The 16,950-nt window shown below is 30.1% G+C and overlaps 1 protein-coding gene across 1 annotated transcript in view; it reads left to right on the plus strand.

The window, feature by feature from the left end:
* Positions 1-16,950, plus strand: part of LOC111706399 (two pore potassium channel protein sup-9) — a 40,285-nt gene that overhangs the window by 9,167 nt on the left and 14,168 nt on the right. The window contains exons 3-11 of the mRNA XM_023479270.1: positions 318-340; positions 752-866; positions 1,760-1,861; positions 2,856-2,938; positions 5,010-5,100; positions 7,492-7,679; positions 10,251-10,315; positions 11,369-11,410; positions 11,513-11,571. Coding sequence (XP_023335038.1) covers positions 318-340; positions 752-866; positions 1,760-1,861; positions 2,856-2,938; positions 5,010-5,100; positions 7,492-7,679; positions 10,251-10,315; positions 11,369-11,410; positions 11,513-11,571 — 768 coding nt within the window. The remainder of the gene's footprint in view (positions 1-317; positions 341-751; positions 867-1,759; positions 1,862-2,855; positions 2,939-5,009; positions 5,101-7,491; positions 7,680-10,250; positions 10,316-11,368; positions 11,411-11,512; positions 11,572-16,950) is intronic.

Here is a 16,950-nt window from a genome sequence, read left to right on the forward strand (position 1 = left end):
CAGTTTTTTTCAGCTCAAAAAAAATTTATTTAATTTTATTTAAGGGTAAATTTGACAACAAATCATTAAGACATGTTCCTATAGATGTTTTTTTTTTCAAATTGAGTTTTTTTTTCGTTTGAACAAATCTGTTGATTAATTAATATTTCTTATTCTAAATTCCTCTTTTATTATTTTTTATTTTTGGATTGTAACATTACATTAAATGTCTAATGCATTTTCTTGAAATTGTAAAAATGAATGAGAAAAAAACATTTATAACATTTAATAATAAAAACCTACATGAAAGGGGTTTTAGTGTTTTATATATTCACTAGCTGAAGTCCCCAGTGTTGCCCTGGTTACTCTGATTCATAGTTACCGCTTGCCTTGTACCAGCTTGTCTTAAATTACGATTTTAGCGATTTTTTCACTAAAAATAGTAAATCGCCTCAACTTAGAATCTTATACTCAAGCTAACAACATTCCCGTGGTTCTCCCGAGTTCAAAAGTCAAATTTTGAGGAAAAACGTTCATACCAACAACAACAACAGACAGACAGACAGAGACTACTGCTTTGTAATTATAATCATAGCTTTTCTGGTTTTGTATGTTTGATCATAATTCCTGAACCCATTGACCAATTTGCCTCAGGCAAAGCTAGTGTACAAAGTATATATATCAATCTCTGTTTGTTCGATCAGAATTCATCAACCCTTAAGACACTCTTGGATGGAATTTTCGCCCTTTATTTACAAAATTCTGTGTTAAGGTGGATTTCTTGTTAATGGAAGAAGCAGTACTATTATATAAACCTTACAAGGCAGGAAAACCCTGGAAATTTGCTGGTTCATTTTACTACGCTACAACAGTGCTCACCTCTATAGGTTAAATAATTAATATAAGAAAATAATTAAAGGGATTGTTAATGTTATTTAGTGTGACCCTCCATTTAAAGTTTTTTTTTTAAGTTTTGAATTTTGACAATTATGTTAGGCGATTATATCATTACAATGAAGACGACTTTCGATTTCAATTTTGTTTTAAGTCAAGCTTTTAAACTACATTGATACACATAAACATGCAAACAAAAAGAAGCAGTCGAATAAAAAAGCTTCTCTTTGATTGCTTGTAAACATGCAATTAAGAAAAACCTTGTAAACAATCAAAAATAAAAAAGTAATTTTAAACGAGATCAAAAAAACAATAAAAATTAGTTAATTAAATGCAACTCTAGCAATTTATGGAACTGGGACATGTCATATACGTAAGAACAACAATTGTGTTTATTTTACCAAAATCAAGATCATCCTACTTCCTATAGTTCCTATGCTTGCATATCTACGAGTGGGTGTTAGCAAGTAATTGTTTTAATCTTGTTCGTTTTAATTATTAAAGGCAATCCATAAAGATAATTTTAAAATGCTTGATGGATCCATTTTGAAAATGATCTTTTTGAAACTTTTGAAATTTCAGAATTTAAATTCTCTTGAAGATAAAATATAATTTAATTGTTTTTTTAAATACATAATCTTGAAAAATGCTTTTCACGCACTTTTCTAGATTTTTGATAGGGTTACGGACACTGTGCTTGGGAGGTTTCAACAAGATTAAAACAGTACAGTACAATACAATATATATATTAATCTTTTATTTTTTTATTTCAATAGTTTGTGCGTTTTGTTAAACTTGTTGCATTTTTCTGTATGCAGTTTAGAGATGAAAAAATAAAAAAATCATATTAATTTTTGTTAGATTTTTAATTTTACTTTTTTTTCAGGCTACGGACATTCCACACCTAAAACACCAGGAGGAAAAATATTTACAATGATTTACGCAACAATTGGTATTCCTCTTGGTCTAGTCATGTTCAATTCAATAGGTTAGTATTGTAGTCATGTTTAATTCTATAGGTTAGTATTGTAGTCATGTTTAATTCAAAATATTAGTATTGTAGTCATGTTCAATTCAATAGGTTAGTATTGTAGTCATGTTTAATTCTATAGGTTAGTATTGTAGTCATGTTTAATTCAAAATATTAGTATTGTAGTCATGTTCAATTCAATAGGTTAGTATTGTAGTCATGTTTAATTTTATAGGTTAGTATCGTTGCCATGTTTAATTCAATAGATTTAGTCAATTTCAATTTAATATGTTTGTATTGAAGTCATCTTTAATTCAAAAGATTTCTATTGTAGTCATCTTTAATTTAAAAGGTTAATATTGTGGTCATGTTCAGTTCAATGGGTAGTATTGAAGTCATGTTCAATTCAATAGGTTTGTATTATAGTCATGTTCAATTCAATAGGTTTCTATTGTATTCATGTTCAATACAATAGCTGTTAGTATTGTAGTCATGTTTAATTCAATGGGCAGTACTGTAGTCATGTTCAATTCAAAAGGGGTTAGTCTTAGTAGTATTGTAGTTTTGTTCAATTCAATAGTTTAGTATTGTAACTGCATCAAAGGATTTTCCTTCAACTATTTAAATGATTTAAATAGTGCTTTAAATATGTGTTGAAATATATTGTGAAATATTTATGTGTATTCAATTTTATTCTTTAGAAATCTTTGTAGAAATACAGTGTTTTCAAAATTAGATAAAAATCAGAAAAATGTGTAAATTAGATAAATGTTTCCTACAAGTTTTCAGTATAAAGTCATAGATCTATCAAGAACTTTTTTTTAGTATTTATATATATTATTCTGATTAAATCTAAATTGTAATTACAAAATAAATTAGTTAATGAATTGATTAGTTAATTAGTTGATTAATTGATTTGCAATTTATAATAGTAAATATAATGTTTTATAGGGTTATTAATAGATGAATGGATATTGAACAATTGATTGTTTTAAATTGATTTATTTACTAGGTGAACGGTTGAATAAATTTAGCTCTCTCGTTATAAATTCTTTACGAAGATCCTTCAAAACCAAACAGGAGGAAACTACGGAGGTAATTGAAAATTAAATAAAATTAAATAAGAAAATAATTCTGGATGGTTTGCGAGTGCTCGGTCCAGTCTAATTTTGAACCCAAAAACCGTCTCTTAAAGCAAACTGCCCAATAATCAGTGACGTCATTTAAACCGCCGCCCATTGCTTTTGTAAGTTTGTAGAGAACATGTCATGTATATTGGAGCAACCTTAAGAAACAACCTTGGAAATATGTTCTTTTGCTTTCAGTTCACTTTGCATCATGCATCATAACAAAAATGTGGGTATCAATTTAAGTTAAATATGATACTTACAGCTACCCTAACTTCATAGACCGACAAATTGTAAATATCACAACCTTAATTATACATATGTTTGGCTTATTTGTCTGCCTGTCTCTAATAAATGTCAAAACGGCTGAACCAATCAGGACCAATTTTTCGTTGCAACTCACATTGCACCCCAGGGAAGATTAAGGATAAAAATGTTTGCCTTCTATTTATTATTTTTGAAACTGCACAAATTTCATCAGAATGATAACAGCAACAAGTGTTACTTTGTGAAAGTAAATTACTAATTAAAAATGTGCATGGAAAATCAGCATTACTCGGTCAATTTATAAAAGTTTTTACAAATGTGAAAATTACGTACGATATGATAAATTCAAGGAAAAAATTAAACGGGGCTTTTTAGATGTTAGGTTTATGTTACTGAATACTGCTCGCGACAGGGGACACATAGCGCGGATGGGAAAAGTTTGATCATCCATGTACACCTAACCACAGTATCCAGTGTCAAATAACCGTGAAAAACCTAGAAATTAGGAAACATTAAGTTTGTTGGGAGGCTTTATTTATGTTCTAGTTACTCTATAGCACTTTTTTTCTAAATATCTACTTTGATTTGTTGTAGCTGATATATAACAAATTAAAAAATGCATTTTAATAATGAAAAGATTGAACTGAAAACTACAACAGTTCCGCTGTTTTCTTGTTACCACTGTTACATAGTTCCAGTTTTTATATCTAGAGCGCATATTACAGGAAAATCATTCAGCAGAAAAATATCAAATTTTTTTAACCATGAATGTTTTTTGGTCACAAATCCGGCTTCTATTCATTGTGTGGGAGGTTTGGAATTAAATATTTATAATGGATCTTTTCTGCGTCACATTTTAAGATAAGAAGCTTTTTTCAAATATGCACAATTTTCTTTCAATCTTTTTAGTTACTTTTGGGATTATCATTTCTAAAAGTGAGCTTTTTAAAATTCTTTTTTAACTTATTATAAATTTTTAGAAAATTCTATTTTATACAAGATGATATTAAATAGCTAAAATATTACTAAAGCGAATTTCACAACATTCAGGTTTCCAAGTGTCTACAATATAATTTCATGACCAAGCTGATCTTAACCTGATTGATAGATTATTGAAAATGAACAATTTAAAGGGAGTAACCTGCTATGTATGGTAATTGAGCTGAGTATGTAGTGTTGTGGAAAAATTCTTTAGGATTCGTTTGAGACATATAGAATGATTCTACAATGTATAATTACTGAATTTCAGCGCAAAGTTGACGTTTAAAATCGTCTTTTTGGGTGGATACGTGTTGAGAATAATTTTTCAAAAAATATTAAATAACAATGACAAAAAATGTCATATAAATTCCACAATAAACTTATGGCATAAATAGAAACATGGTTGAGAAAAATAGCAACAATTTTAAAGTTACCGTTATTTCTTAAAAGTTTTTTTTTAATCCTCAATTAAAAATCTACATTCATGAAGACGACAATTTTCTCCGTTTATGATAAAATATATACAAATAATATCTATATATATACTTAAACTTATTACAAGAACAATGTCTGTAATATATTCATTTAATTTTTGTAATTCCGAAACCCTTTGAGTAATTTTCAGTGCTGAGTTCTCTCTAAAAATGAGCACTGGACATCTTCACTTTTAGCAATTAACATAGTCATAATTTCATGAAAAAAAAATATTCATCATTTCTTAGTTTTCTGGTGATCTTTGTGTAACAACTTTTTTACCAGTTTGATTTAGTAAAATCTTGCAATTTTTCCAGGTTGATTTGATCCTAGTGGTCATGTTTCTGTCCGCCATTATTATGGGCACTGGTGCTACAGCATTCTCGCATTATGAGGTGAAGACGACATGCATGAATAAATTGTTTTTTAAATAAAATTTGACGTAATTTCGATATTGTGTTTGAAGATTATAGTTTAACAAGTTTTTTTCAATTATTAAAATGCTTTAAATCTTAATTTGAAAATGAAGTAAAAAATAGATTCGATTATTTTAGATTTTAGATTAAATTTACAAAATAACATTGTTTTGGAAAGAAATGATTTCATCACACTTCAGTGTTTATGTTCCCTGAATAAAACTTGTATTTATTGTATAACTATGAAAAATAGCATACTTTTAATGGACTTTTCTTTTGAACTCTAAAGACATTTATTTTAAAAAGTACAACGTTTTTCTAGACTTTCTTAACCATACGGAAAAAATTATTTGTATTCGGATTGAAAGACTAATTCAGCGCCTCCAAATCTTCAGAAACTTTAGTTTAAGAAAAACTTTTTTGTTGAATAAAGAAAAATTTAGTTTTTTTCATAAAAATACAGATTAAAGATGTCAAATCCCAAATAAAGTATTTTTAAAAAGGGAATAACAAAACAAGAAAATAAACCTTGTTTTTGAGAACAATAAACTACAAGCATCTCAGAAGATGGCTGAGCCTTAATCTTGAGGATTTTTAATCATAAAATTATAGGATATGAACGAATAAATTTATAACATTATAGAGACTGTTGACGTAGGTCAACTAAACCTGCATTTAAAGATAAAACATCTTAGTCTGTTTTTTGCGCAATTAATTGTTCCAGCTACATCACTTACGGGTTTCGCGGAATTGATTTTTTTTGCGAAATTTCGTATTTTGCATCTTTGCGAAATTTTTTTTCGCGAATTTTTGCATCGTTTTCGCATTTTTTCGCTTCACTCATTTCGAAAAAAATTCGATTTGGCGAAAAGTTTACAAAATGCGAACACAAATTTTCACATTTTTCGCGAAACTTTCCTTCGCTAGAAACCCTGTGTTGCGCGGGCGCCTACTCCCTCGAAATATTTAATATTCTCTGCGAGCTCCTAAAGTTGAATTTAATCAGTGAAAAGTTTTTATTTAATCTTCTTTACACGTCTTTCTTTCAATCGTGATGTAAATTTATATTTAAATTTATACAAATTATTTAATTTAAACTTATATTTAAAATGATGATGATGATGATGATGATGTTGATGATGATGATGATGATGATGATGATGATGATGATGATGATGATGATGATGATGATGATGATGATGATGATGATGATGATGATGATGATGATGATGATGATGATGATGATGATGATGATGATGATGATGATGATGATGATGATGATGATGATGATGATGATGATGATGATGATGATGATGATGATGATGATGATGATGATGATGATGATGATGATGATGATGATGATGATGATGATGATGATGATGATGATGATGATGATGATGATGATGATGATGATGATGATGATGATGATGATGATGATGATGATGATGATGATGATGATGATGATGATGATGATGATGATGATGATGATGATGATGATGATGATGATGATGATGATGATGATGATGATGATGATGATGATGATGATGATGATGATGATGATGATGATGATGATGATGATGATGATGATGATGATGATGATGATGATGATGATGATGATGATGATGATGATGATGATGATGATGATGATGATGATGATGATGATGATGATGATGATGATGATGATGATGATGATGATGATGATGATGATGATGATGATGATGATGATGATGATGATGATGATGATGATGATGATGATGATGATGATGATGATGATGATGATGATGATGATGATGATGATGATGATGATGATGATGATGATGATGATGATGATGATGATGATGATGATGATGATGATGATGATGATGATGATGATGATGATGATGATGATGATGATGATGATGATGATGATGATGATGATGATGATGATGATGATGATGATGATGATGATGATGATGATGATGATGATGATGATGATGATGATGATGATGATGATGATGATGATGATGATGANGCAATCAAAATAAGTTTTTGACACATAATAAAATTTTCTAGTCCCTCTGTATCTTTGAAACCTAAAAATGAAAGGCCTATATCTGTTCAACCTTTTATGATATTTTAAACTATGAATTATGTGTGATCTATCTAAGTTTAAATATTAAAGGTTTACGCCATGAGGTTGCAAAGATATAGAGATTAGAATTTGTTGCTAACACTTCATTCCTTTTGTCGATAGAAAAGAAGTAAAAACACTTGTTTTCCTTATTGCAACTATTTATAAAAGAAAAAAAAAACAGTTTATTAGATCAATTTTAAAGTTTAGCGGTTTTAGTGTTTACATAGCTGTATACATATTTAAGCTAATTTTTCAAAATGTTGAATTCAGGGTTTGGGGATCTTGTTGCACTACAGCAGGATAATGCTCTAGAGGAGAAACCTGAATATGTTACTTTTGCCCTCTTCTTTATCATGTTTGGTTTGGCTGTTATTGCAGCTGTACTTAATCTCATGGTTCTCAAGTTTATGACAATGAACACTGAGGACGAAAAAAGAGATGAGATTGAAGCTATTCAGGTAATTATCATTTTCATGATTTACAGTGATTTTGCTTCATTACAGTATTCAGGTAAACATTACTTCTTTTCTCACTTTCATTATTTACAGTGAATTTGCTCTATTACAGTATTCAGGTAAACATTACTTTTTTTCTCACTTTCACGATTTATAGTGATTTTGCTCTATTACAGTATTCAGGTAAACATTACTTCTTTTCTCACCTTCATGATTTACAGTGATTTTGCTCTATTACAGTATTCAGGTAAACATTACTTCTTTTCCCACCTTCATGATGTACAGTGATTTTGCTCTATTACAGTATTCAGGTAAACACCACTTTCATGATTTACAGTGATTTTGCTGTATTACAGTATTCAGGTAAACATTACATCTTTTCTCACTTTCATGATTTACAGTGATTTTGCTCTATTACAGTATTCAGGTAAACATTACATCTTTTCTCACTTTCATGATTTACAGTGATTTTGCTCTATTACAGTATTCAGGTAAACATCACTTTCCTGATTTACAGTGATTTTGCTCTATTACAGTATTCAGGTAAACATCACTTCTTTTCTCACTTTCATGATTTACAGTGATTTTGCTCTATTACAGTTTTCTTCTTCACGAAGGAACTGAATTCTTGCAAATTGATTTTTTCGATATTTTTGATACTCCAAACTCTGAATTCTGTCAGATCAAATATTTCAAGTTTGAAATATCAAAGTCTTACACCATCAGGTTGCATATTGCATTGATATAGCTAGAGATTTGAAAATTTGAGTTTGTGGCAAAAAGGGCCAGAGTAGTCAAAGGTCTGTTTTATATAATCTTTCAGTTTGTGCCGAATGCAGTTTTGAGGTACGCAGATGTCGTTTTAATTTTTGTTATACAATCAGAATTTTAAACCTTGGGGTGTTGTTTGTAATTTCAAATAGTCAAATCTGTCAAAGGATTGATGATATGAAAAATATATATATATATTTCCTACTAAAGTTGTCCAATTAGAGAAAATGCTTTTAAACAATTAGGATATCCCTATACTCCCTATAATACTTTTTTGCTTTTTCTCCATTCTCTAAGAGAAACACTATGTAACTAATTAATAAAGTCCTTGTATATAGTGTAAATATGATATGATACTATGATATGATACAATACTGTGAGAACCATAACACTATGTAACTAATTAATAAAGTTTTTGTATATAGTGTATATATGATATAATACAATGATATGATACAATACAGTGAGAACCGTAACACTATGTAACTTATAAAGTCATTATACATAGTGTTAATATGATATAATACAATGATATGATACAATACAGTGAGAACCGCAACACTATGTAACTTATTAAAGTCATTATACATAGTGTTAATATGATATAATACAATGATATGATACAATACAGTGAGAACCGTAACACTATGTAACTAATTAATAAAGTTCTTATACATAGTGTAAATATGATATAATACAATGATATGATAAAATACAGTGAGAACCGTAACACTATGTAACTAATTAATAAAGTTCTTATACATAGTGTAAATATGATATAATACAATGATATGATACAATACTGTGAGAACCGAACACTATGTAACTAATTAATAAAGTCCTTGTACATAGTGTAAATATGATATGATACTATGATATGATACAATACTGTGAGAACCGTAACACTATGTAACTAATTAATAAAGTACTTATACATAGTGCAAATATGATATGATACAATGATATGATACATTACTGTGAGAACCGTAACACTATGTAACTAATTAATAAAGTTCTTATACATAGTGCAAATATGATATGATACAATGATATGATACAATACAGTGAGAACCGTAACACTATGTAACTAATAGGAATCCCAGCTGGTAGACTCAAGTTTAAAAGGTTACATGAACATGAAACACACAGTGTACTGCACAAACCCATATCACAATTTGATTTACAAGTTACTGTTAAAACGTTTTGCTCTTAAACGTATAACATGTTTTACTTGTCGTCTTCCTACACTACAGTTTGATTGGTCTCACTGTATTTTCATTTTATTGCTCACACTGACATTGACATTCTGAAGAAAGTCGCGTTGGGCATATTAAAAAAAACATGTAAGAATTTATGTGCGATCTCCCATTTCAAAAATTTGATCATTGAAAAAACTAAATATTTACTCCAAAAACCTGCATTTTTAAATGTATTTAAAATGTATTAGGCCACATACAGTGATAACCAGAAAACTCTGAAATTGAAGGACGACTATTAGATTCAAAATAAGACTTTAAATAGTCCAATGAGCATGGGACACAGAAAGTGTGCAATGTGAACAGACCCATTTCACTTAATTAGGGATAAAGTAAGTGTCTAGTAAATCCATATTCTTTGTAACATCATCAAATATACTTGCATTGCTATAAAGTCGTCTTCCTATTTCAGAGTTATCTGGTTAATACTGTTTATATTTGTGAAATCACCTAAACCTAAAATTCCTTAAATGTTTAAAAACAGCTCAAGCAGGATGCCATGTGCTATATGTACAGAAAGGAAGACGATTTGAAATTTTTTCTTCAGGCTGCGCGGCATTCTGTGCGCGTAGAGGGAGATGTTATCATCGGTGATATACTTTCTGATCCAAGGTAATGCTTTTCAGACTTATGCTTATTTATCAAGAAGTCGGGGAAAAGGGGCTTTTTAATCGATTTTAAAGATTTTGGGAGAAGAAAAACATTCTTTATTCTCCCCAGCAGCATCCGCCATTTAAAAATTTGTTTTAAAAAATCAGGAGAATGCGTTTAGTTTAAAGAACGGGGAGAGGATTTCAAGAATAAGAATGTATACCCCTGGAAAAACTATAAATCTCTTTTTCCCTCGCATTTTTGCTGATCATTTTTAGCAGCGTTAAACTTCTTAGAAATCTAATGACAGAAGAAAGCAGATTGAAAATAAAATTAAATGCAGTAGACTTTCAAAATAAAAAAATCTATCTGAAGAAACTTCCAAGGTTCTTCACAGTTGATAAAGAATTGGAAAGAATTTGAAAAATACAAACTTCCAATCTGAAACTTGATAAAAAAACTTAGAAGGACTTGACTTGGAGAAGTTATTTCAGACAACTCTCCTCTCATAAAGTGGTTTATCCGATCCACAACGGTACCCTTTTAACCTAGGTGTAATTGAGGATTAATGAGATGATAAAATATTTATACAGTATAGATTAAAGTGTAGAAGAAAATGTAAGGATGCTGTCCTTTCAAAATTTTGATTATTATATCAAAATCTTAAGTTTTCTGAAAATATTCAAAAATTTCAAAGTACTTGAGTCTTTGCCACAAACTCTGATTTTCTAATCCTAAAAGCCTTGCAACCCAATGTCGTAGACCCTTGATATTTCAAACTATGAATTATGTTAGCCCAACTAATCTAAGTTTGAAATATCAAAGGTGTACACCATTAGGTTGCAAAGATATAGATATTAGAAAATTTGAACTTGTGGCAAAAACTCTATTCCTTTCTAGCCCGTGAAACTTTTACAAATAGAGTCAAAACTCCATTGATCAAATAATGTTTGGACGATTATTTATCTAAATTGAAAATATGACGAATTGATATTTTATTATATTTAGAAAATATTTCTTTTTTTTCCAGTCCAAAGAAAATAATGAGTTGATAAAATAATATGTGTGTTCTAGGTATCGTGAGAGTGCGATGTCAAACGACGGAGATGATATTAGGAAATACATAAATTCATTCAGAATATCAAGAGAAAGAAACATTAAACATTTTCTATTCACAATTCTAAGTTTTATCTTTAAATGAATAAATGTTGTGTTTAGAAGTGTTTGTTCTTGTAACTGTACCTCATGTAACCCATTCTTCTCAAAACAAAAACCAGGTAAAAATGCATTAATTGTTAAATTATTGAATCCTAATCGGTCTTCAGTTAATAAGTCACTCGACCCATGCAGTCGCCAGTCATCCCAGTGAGGGAGGGAACCCCCCGACGCCATGAGCCTCCGCTATGCAGACACGAGCCTCCCAGAGTTGCTAGGCAGACCAAGCCTGCGCTTTGCAGAAATGAGCATGTGCAACACATCAAAATGTGCCTGTGTAATACAGGTAGGGTTGTTCATCGTTTTTCAAAACGATCGTTAAACGATCGTTTTTTGTTTCGTTTTCAAAAACGATCGTTTCGTTTTCGGAAAAAACGATCATTTTTAAAAACAACCCACTCGTTTTGAACTTTTAGAAAACGAATAGCGATCGTTTTTGAAAACGATCGTTTTTATTAAAACGATTTGCGACCGTTTTTTATACGATTGTTTTTTTAAAAAACGATCGTTTTTGAAAAAAAATTTTATTGAAAATTATGTTAACGATCGTTAACGAAGGGTTGTCGTTAACGATCGTTAACAAAGGGTCGTCGTTAACGATCGTTAACAAAGGGTCGTCATTAACAATCGTTAACGAAAGGTCGTCGTTAACGATCGTGAAGTTTAACAGTTGTGGGGGAGTTAAAACTCCTTGATATTTTCTTAAAAACTACCCAATAAGTACAGATGCCCTTCAGGTTGGTTTCCTCTCTTCGTTAACAATCATTAACGAAGGGGTCGTCGTTAACAATCGTTAACAAAGGGTTGTCGTTAACGATCCTTAACGAAGGTTGTCGTTAACGATCGTTAACGAAGGGTCGTCGTTAACGATCGTTAACGAAGGGTCGTCGTTAACGATCGTTAACGAAACGACGAATTTTATAAAAACAATCGTTTTGAAAAACGATCGTTGTTAAAAACGAGCTTTTTGAAAAACGACCATTTTTTAAAAACAAACTTTTTAAAAAAAACGATCGTTTTTAAAAACTATCGTTTCGTTTTCGATTTTTCGTCGTCGTTTTCATAACGAAACGATCGTTTTTCTGAAAAATGAAAACGTTAACATCCCTAAATACAGGAGGTTTTTTAAACTTGTGTTTTAAGTTTAATTAAAAGATTTTTTTGAAATTTTTAGACAGTGGCATGAGAGGCTTCTCAAAGATGAGAAATATTTATTAATTACCATAAATAGTGCCTAATTATGACTAATAAAGTGGTATCAAAAACTTTAAACATTTTTTACACAAAAAGGAAAATATTAAGAAAAAAAATTTGAATTGAGTTTCATTTCATCTTTTATAATCTTTGATTTTAGCGACACCTTTTTTTGAAGTTCAAATTAAATTAATAAATTTGTATTTATTATTTAAATCTTAACATTTTTCAAAAAAAGGCATTGTTTAAATCAAATATTACAACAAAACAAACCAAGTTTACTCCAGAAATATTTCTCCAAAAATCTTCCTTTCTGCGTAAGAAATGTTTAAAGTTTTAATATAAATCCTATAAACCACTTTATGAGTCCATATATGTTTCTAATCATGACAATCAATGAATAACTCTTATCTTTAGTAAAATTCTTATGCCACTACATCAAAAAAAAATTGTTAAAAGTTTTCATCACTCATAAAAACCAAGATTTAAAAAAAGCTGTGCTGTATGGTGGAGGCTCGTTTACTGCATAGCGGAGGCACGGTCTGCATAGCTTAGGCTTTGTCTGCATAGTGGAGGCTCGGTCTGCCTAGCGAATCTGGGAGGCTCGATGTCTGCATAGCAGAGGCTCATGGCGTCCGGGGGTTCCCTCCCTACCCCAGCTCTGAGATGTGAGACTCAAAGAGATCACATTAGATTAATAAGGCCGAGTTATGTTCATTTTCTTTGATTTGAATTAAATTGCGTCTTTTTTTTTGGTTTTTAATTTAACAATCTTTAAACTTACGGAGTTGTCATCTTTAAATTGTTCCTTAAACACGCAATAAAGTAATAAAGAAAAGGCAAAAAAGTTAAAATTGATATTAAAATTGAAATTAACAGCTGCTGGGATAAGAACCAAGCTGAAAACTTTAGAATGTGATATTCTTAATCCCGATCTGTTAATTAATCTGGAGATTAAATTCATGAGGAAAACAAGCAATATTTAATCTGGAGATTAAGAAAAAGAGTGGATCAAGCATTAATCCCGATATCCACCATTCAAAAATTCCCAGCTCCGAACTGTTAAATCTGCGTCAGATGGCCCTCACACTTCATGGCGTGTTAGACCCCGAGTAGGTGATCCAGACTCTTGAACCCCATCCAACTTAATATTTTCAGGATCCAAGATTTAAATTCACACTTTTGTATTTATCCATAATTTTGAATATCTAAAAAGCTTAATACTAGTTTTATGTTTTTTAAATGACACAATTTATTGAGATAAATGCCTGGATCGGACAATACTTGGAATTATATTTAGTTAATTTGGTTAGCATTGAGTTTTCGGTTTACTACTGATCTAGATATACTTTATATAACCTACTTACCCATCCTATATAACAGAAGAGCCTTTCTTTATCATCTTTGTAATCTATATATACTATGTAATGTATATTTTGTTTTGGTGTTCAGGTGTTTGTTTGTGTGTTAGTAACTGATAAACTTAAAAGCGTTAAAGAACAACAATTACAAGTTAAAATCAAAGCCTAGTATAATATATCATAAACACTAGATATACAAGCCGAGAAAATCTATTAATGCAATAAGTATAATTAGGCATTGTTTCTATATTTTTATAAAAACTTAAAAGGTAAAATCAAAGCCTAGTACAGTTTATCATATTTCAGTTAGCTTTTTAAAATTTAATATATTAAAGAACAAAAACGATCAGTTGCCTAAGGTTTACACCATCAGGTTGTAAAGATTTAGGGATGAGAAGATAAAAAAGTCTGGAAATAATTTTTTTAAATGAAACAGTTAAGAAATTAATCTAGTAAATATTGATTAAGTTCAAAATGTTTACTTCTATACACTTTTGTAATCATCCTTTCTTCAAGTTCTTCTTGAGATTGCACCAGGTGGCATGTTTTTCCAGAAAATAAATATTTTACTTAAGTTATATATTTATTTTGCTCGGTGAAAGGGTTTTCCATTTATCATGTAATGGTGTGCAGTTAAAAAGTTTTAATGTTCTTAGCAAACATTTGGTCTGAAAGCACAAAGATTTTAACTTGTTCCATTTGTCGTCAGGGCTGGGGGGGGGGGGTAAATAAGGATGTTTTTCGAAGGTGATGTTACGTTCAAATGACTTTATGATATGATTATTTAGCTGAGTTAGTATTCCGCTAGACTTCACAAATTTTGCTCTTATTCAGATTTTGGCAAAGTTTATATTAGAGATTACAACAACAAATTATTTCAAATTAAGAGTCTGTAAAAAACTATTTCTTTCATTTCCGAAAAGTTTAAAATAATTTTCTTTGAGAAGAAATGAAAAAAAAAAATTATATTAAAGAAGTATTTTTTTGGCCCTGAGGGAATATGGCAGAAAAGTGATTCTGAAAATTTTGCTTTGAAACTCTTGTGTGTACTGTGTAGTACAAATTTACAACGCTCATATTCACTGTGACAACTTTTAACGGAACTGAGTTGGTGTCATAAAACTCAAATTTTGTAATCCCTATATCTTTGTAACCTGATGGTGTAAACCTTTGATATATTTTAAACGTAGATTATTTGATTTAAAATTCATAGTTTGAAATATCTAAGGTCTACGATATTGGGTTGCAAAAATATATGAATTAGAAAATCAGAGTTTGTGACAAAGACTCAATTCCTTCGTTGAATGAGTGCCTTGATCCTTTAACTTTCGTCACCCTTTCTGAGTACGATCACAGTCCAAGAAGTAATTAATCTAATCCTTTGAACGTCTAAAGATACCTAGATTAATCCTCAATGCTTGATCCAGGAATTAAAAATATATAAGTTCTCAGTTATATCTTAATTTATATAATGAAATTACATTATTTTTTTATCCATATATTTATATATATAATTTGCTTGTCTGTTTGTTTGTATGTTTGTTTCCAATAAACGTCAACCCGATCGGGCTCAAATTATGTGTGTAACACTGACCTCACGTGTCCAGCCCAGGGAAGGTTTATGAACACTGTCAAAATTTAAAAAATTTGCCTCCAACAAAATTAGATTGTCAGTTTTAAAAATCCACGAATTTTTTTTATGATCCTCGAATTTTTGTTTTACATTGTATGCAAAATGAAAATGTTCACAATTGAAATAGAAGATGGGCGTGGAGAACTTTTTTGAGGGAACCCATGGGTATCCTGGGGGTTACAAGGCTAAACAAAATTCAATTTTTTCCAAATTCGATTTTTTCAAAATTCCACCGATCAAGCATTATATGGTCATTAAGTAGCCATTCATATTTAACTTACAGCTTGAAAGTTCTTCTTTTCAATTCTGTTAAAAAAACTATTGTTCATTGGCAAAACTTTGACGGTTAACGGTTCAGACTGTTCCTTATTCAAAATATAAATATTAGCTAAATAACGGTTCAGACTGTTCCCTGTTCAAAATAAAAATTTTAGCTAAATAACGGTTCAGACTGTTCCCTATTCAAAATAAAAATATTAGCTAAATAACGGTTCAGACTGTTCCTTATTCAAAATAAAAATATTAGCTAAATAACGGTTATATAAATATTAGCTAAATAACGGTTCAGACTGTTCCTTATTCAAAATATAAATATTAGCTAAATAACGGTTCAGACTGTTCCTTATTCAAAATATAAATATTAGCTAAATAAAGGTTCAGACTGTTCCCTAACCGAGTTTTTCATGAGTAATTATTCTTCCGTTCGATATTGGACGTTTCACCCTCCGTTTCCAAGTACTAACTGCTAACTGTACTGGGGGAGCCAGCTTTGTCCGGAGTTATCTCTGTTAACCTACTTATCTGAACACTTAAACCAAAATAAGAACATTCCCGTGGTTCTATTGACATTCAATCGGACAAAAAACAGAGATTTCTACTCTATATTTATCTATATATCTTCTTAAATTAAGTTCAGAATATTTTCTATTGTTTATTTAATAAAGTTTATTGCAAAGACACTGTGTTTAATGTTAGACATTCTTCAGCAGCACGATTGCGGATTTAAAAAAAAATACAATTCATACAAGGTTATAATGCAAGGAAAGTTATTTCAGTGGTTTACGCATCTTTTGTACTGCAGTGTTCTTTCTCTGAGCGGCAATGTAAACACAAGGCGGATGTCGAAGGCTGACACGAAATCCATCTTTTACATAAAAAATCAAAATTAAATATTTTGGTCATACGAAACTATATATGTGAATTATCAAAATTATCAAAATTATCCAAATTTAATGCTTTCAACCTCCTCGGAT

This window comes from Eurytemora carolleeae, unplaced genomic scaffold (assembly GCF_000591075.1).
Source record: "Eurytemora carolleeae unplaced genomic scaffold, Eaff_2.0 scaffold230, whole genome shotgun sequence".
NCBI lineage: Eukaryota > Metazoa > Arthropoda > Copepoda > Calanoida > Temoridae > Eurytemora > Eurytemora carolleeae.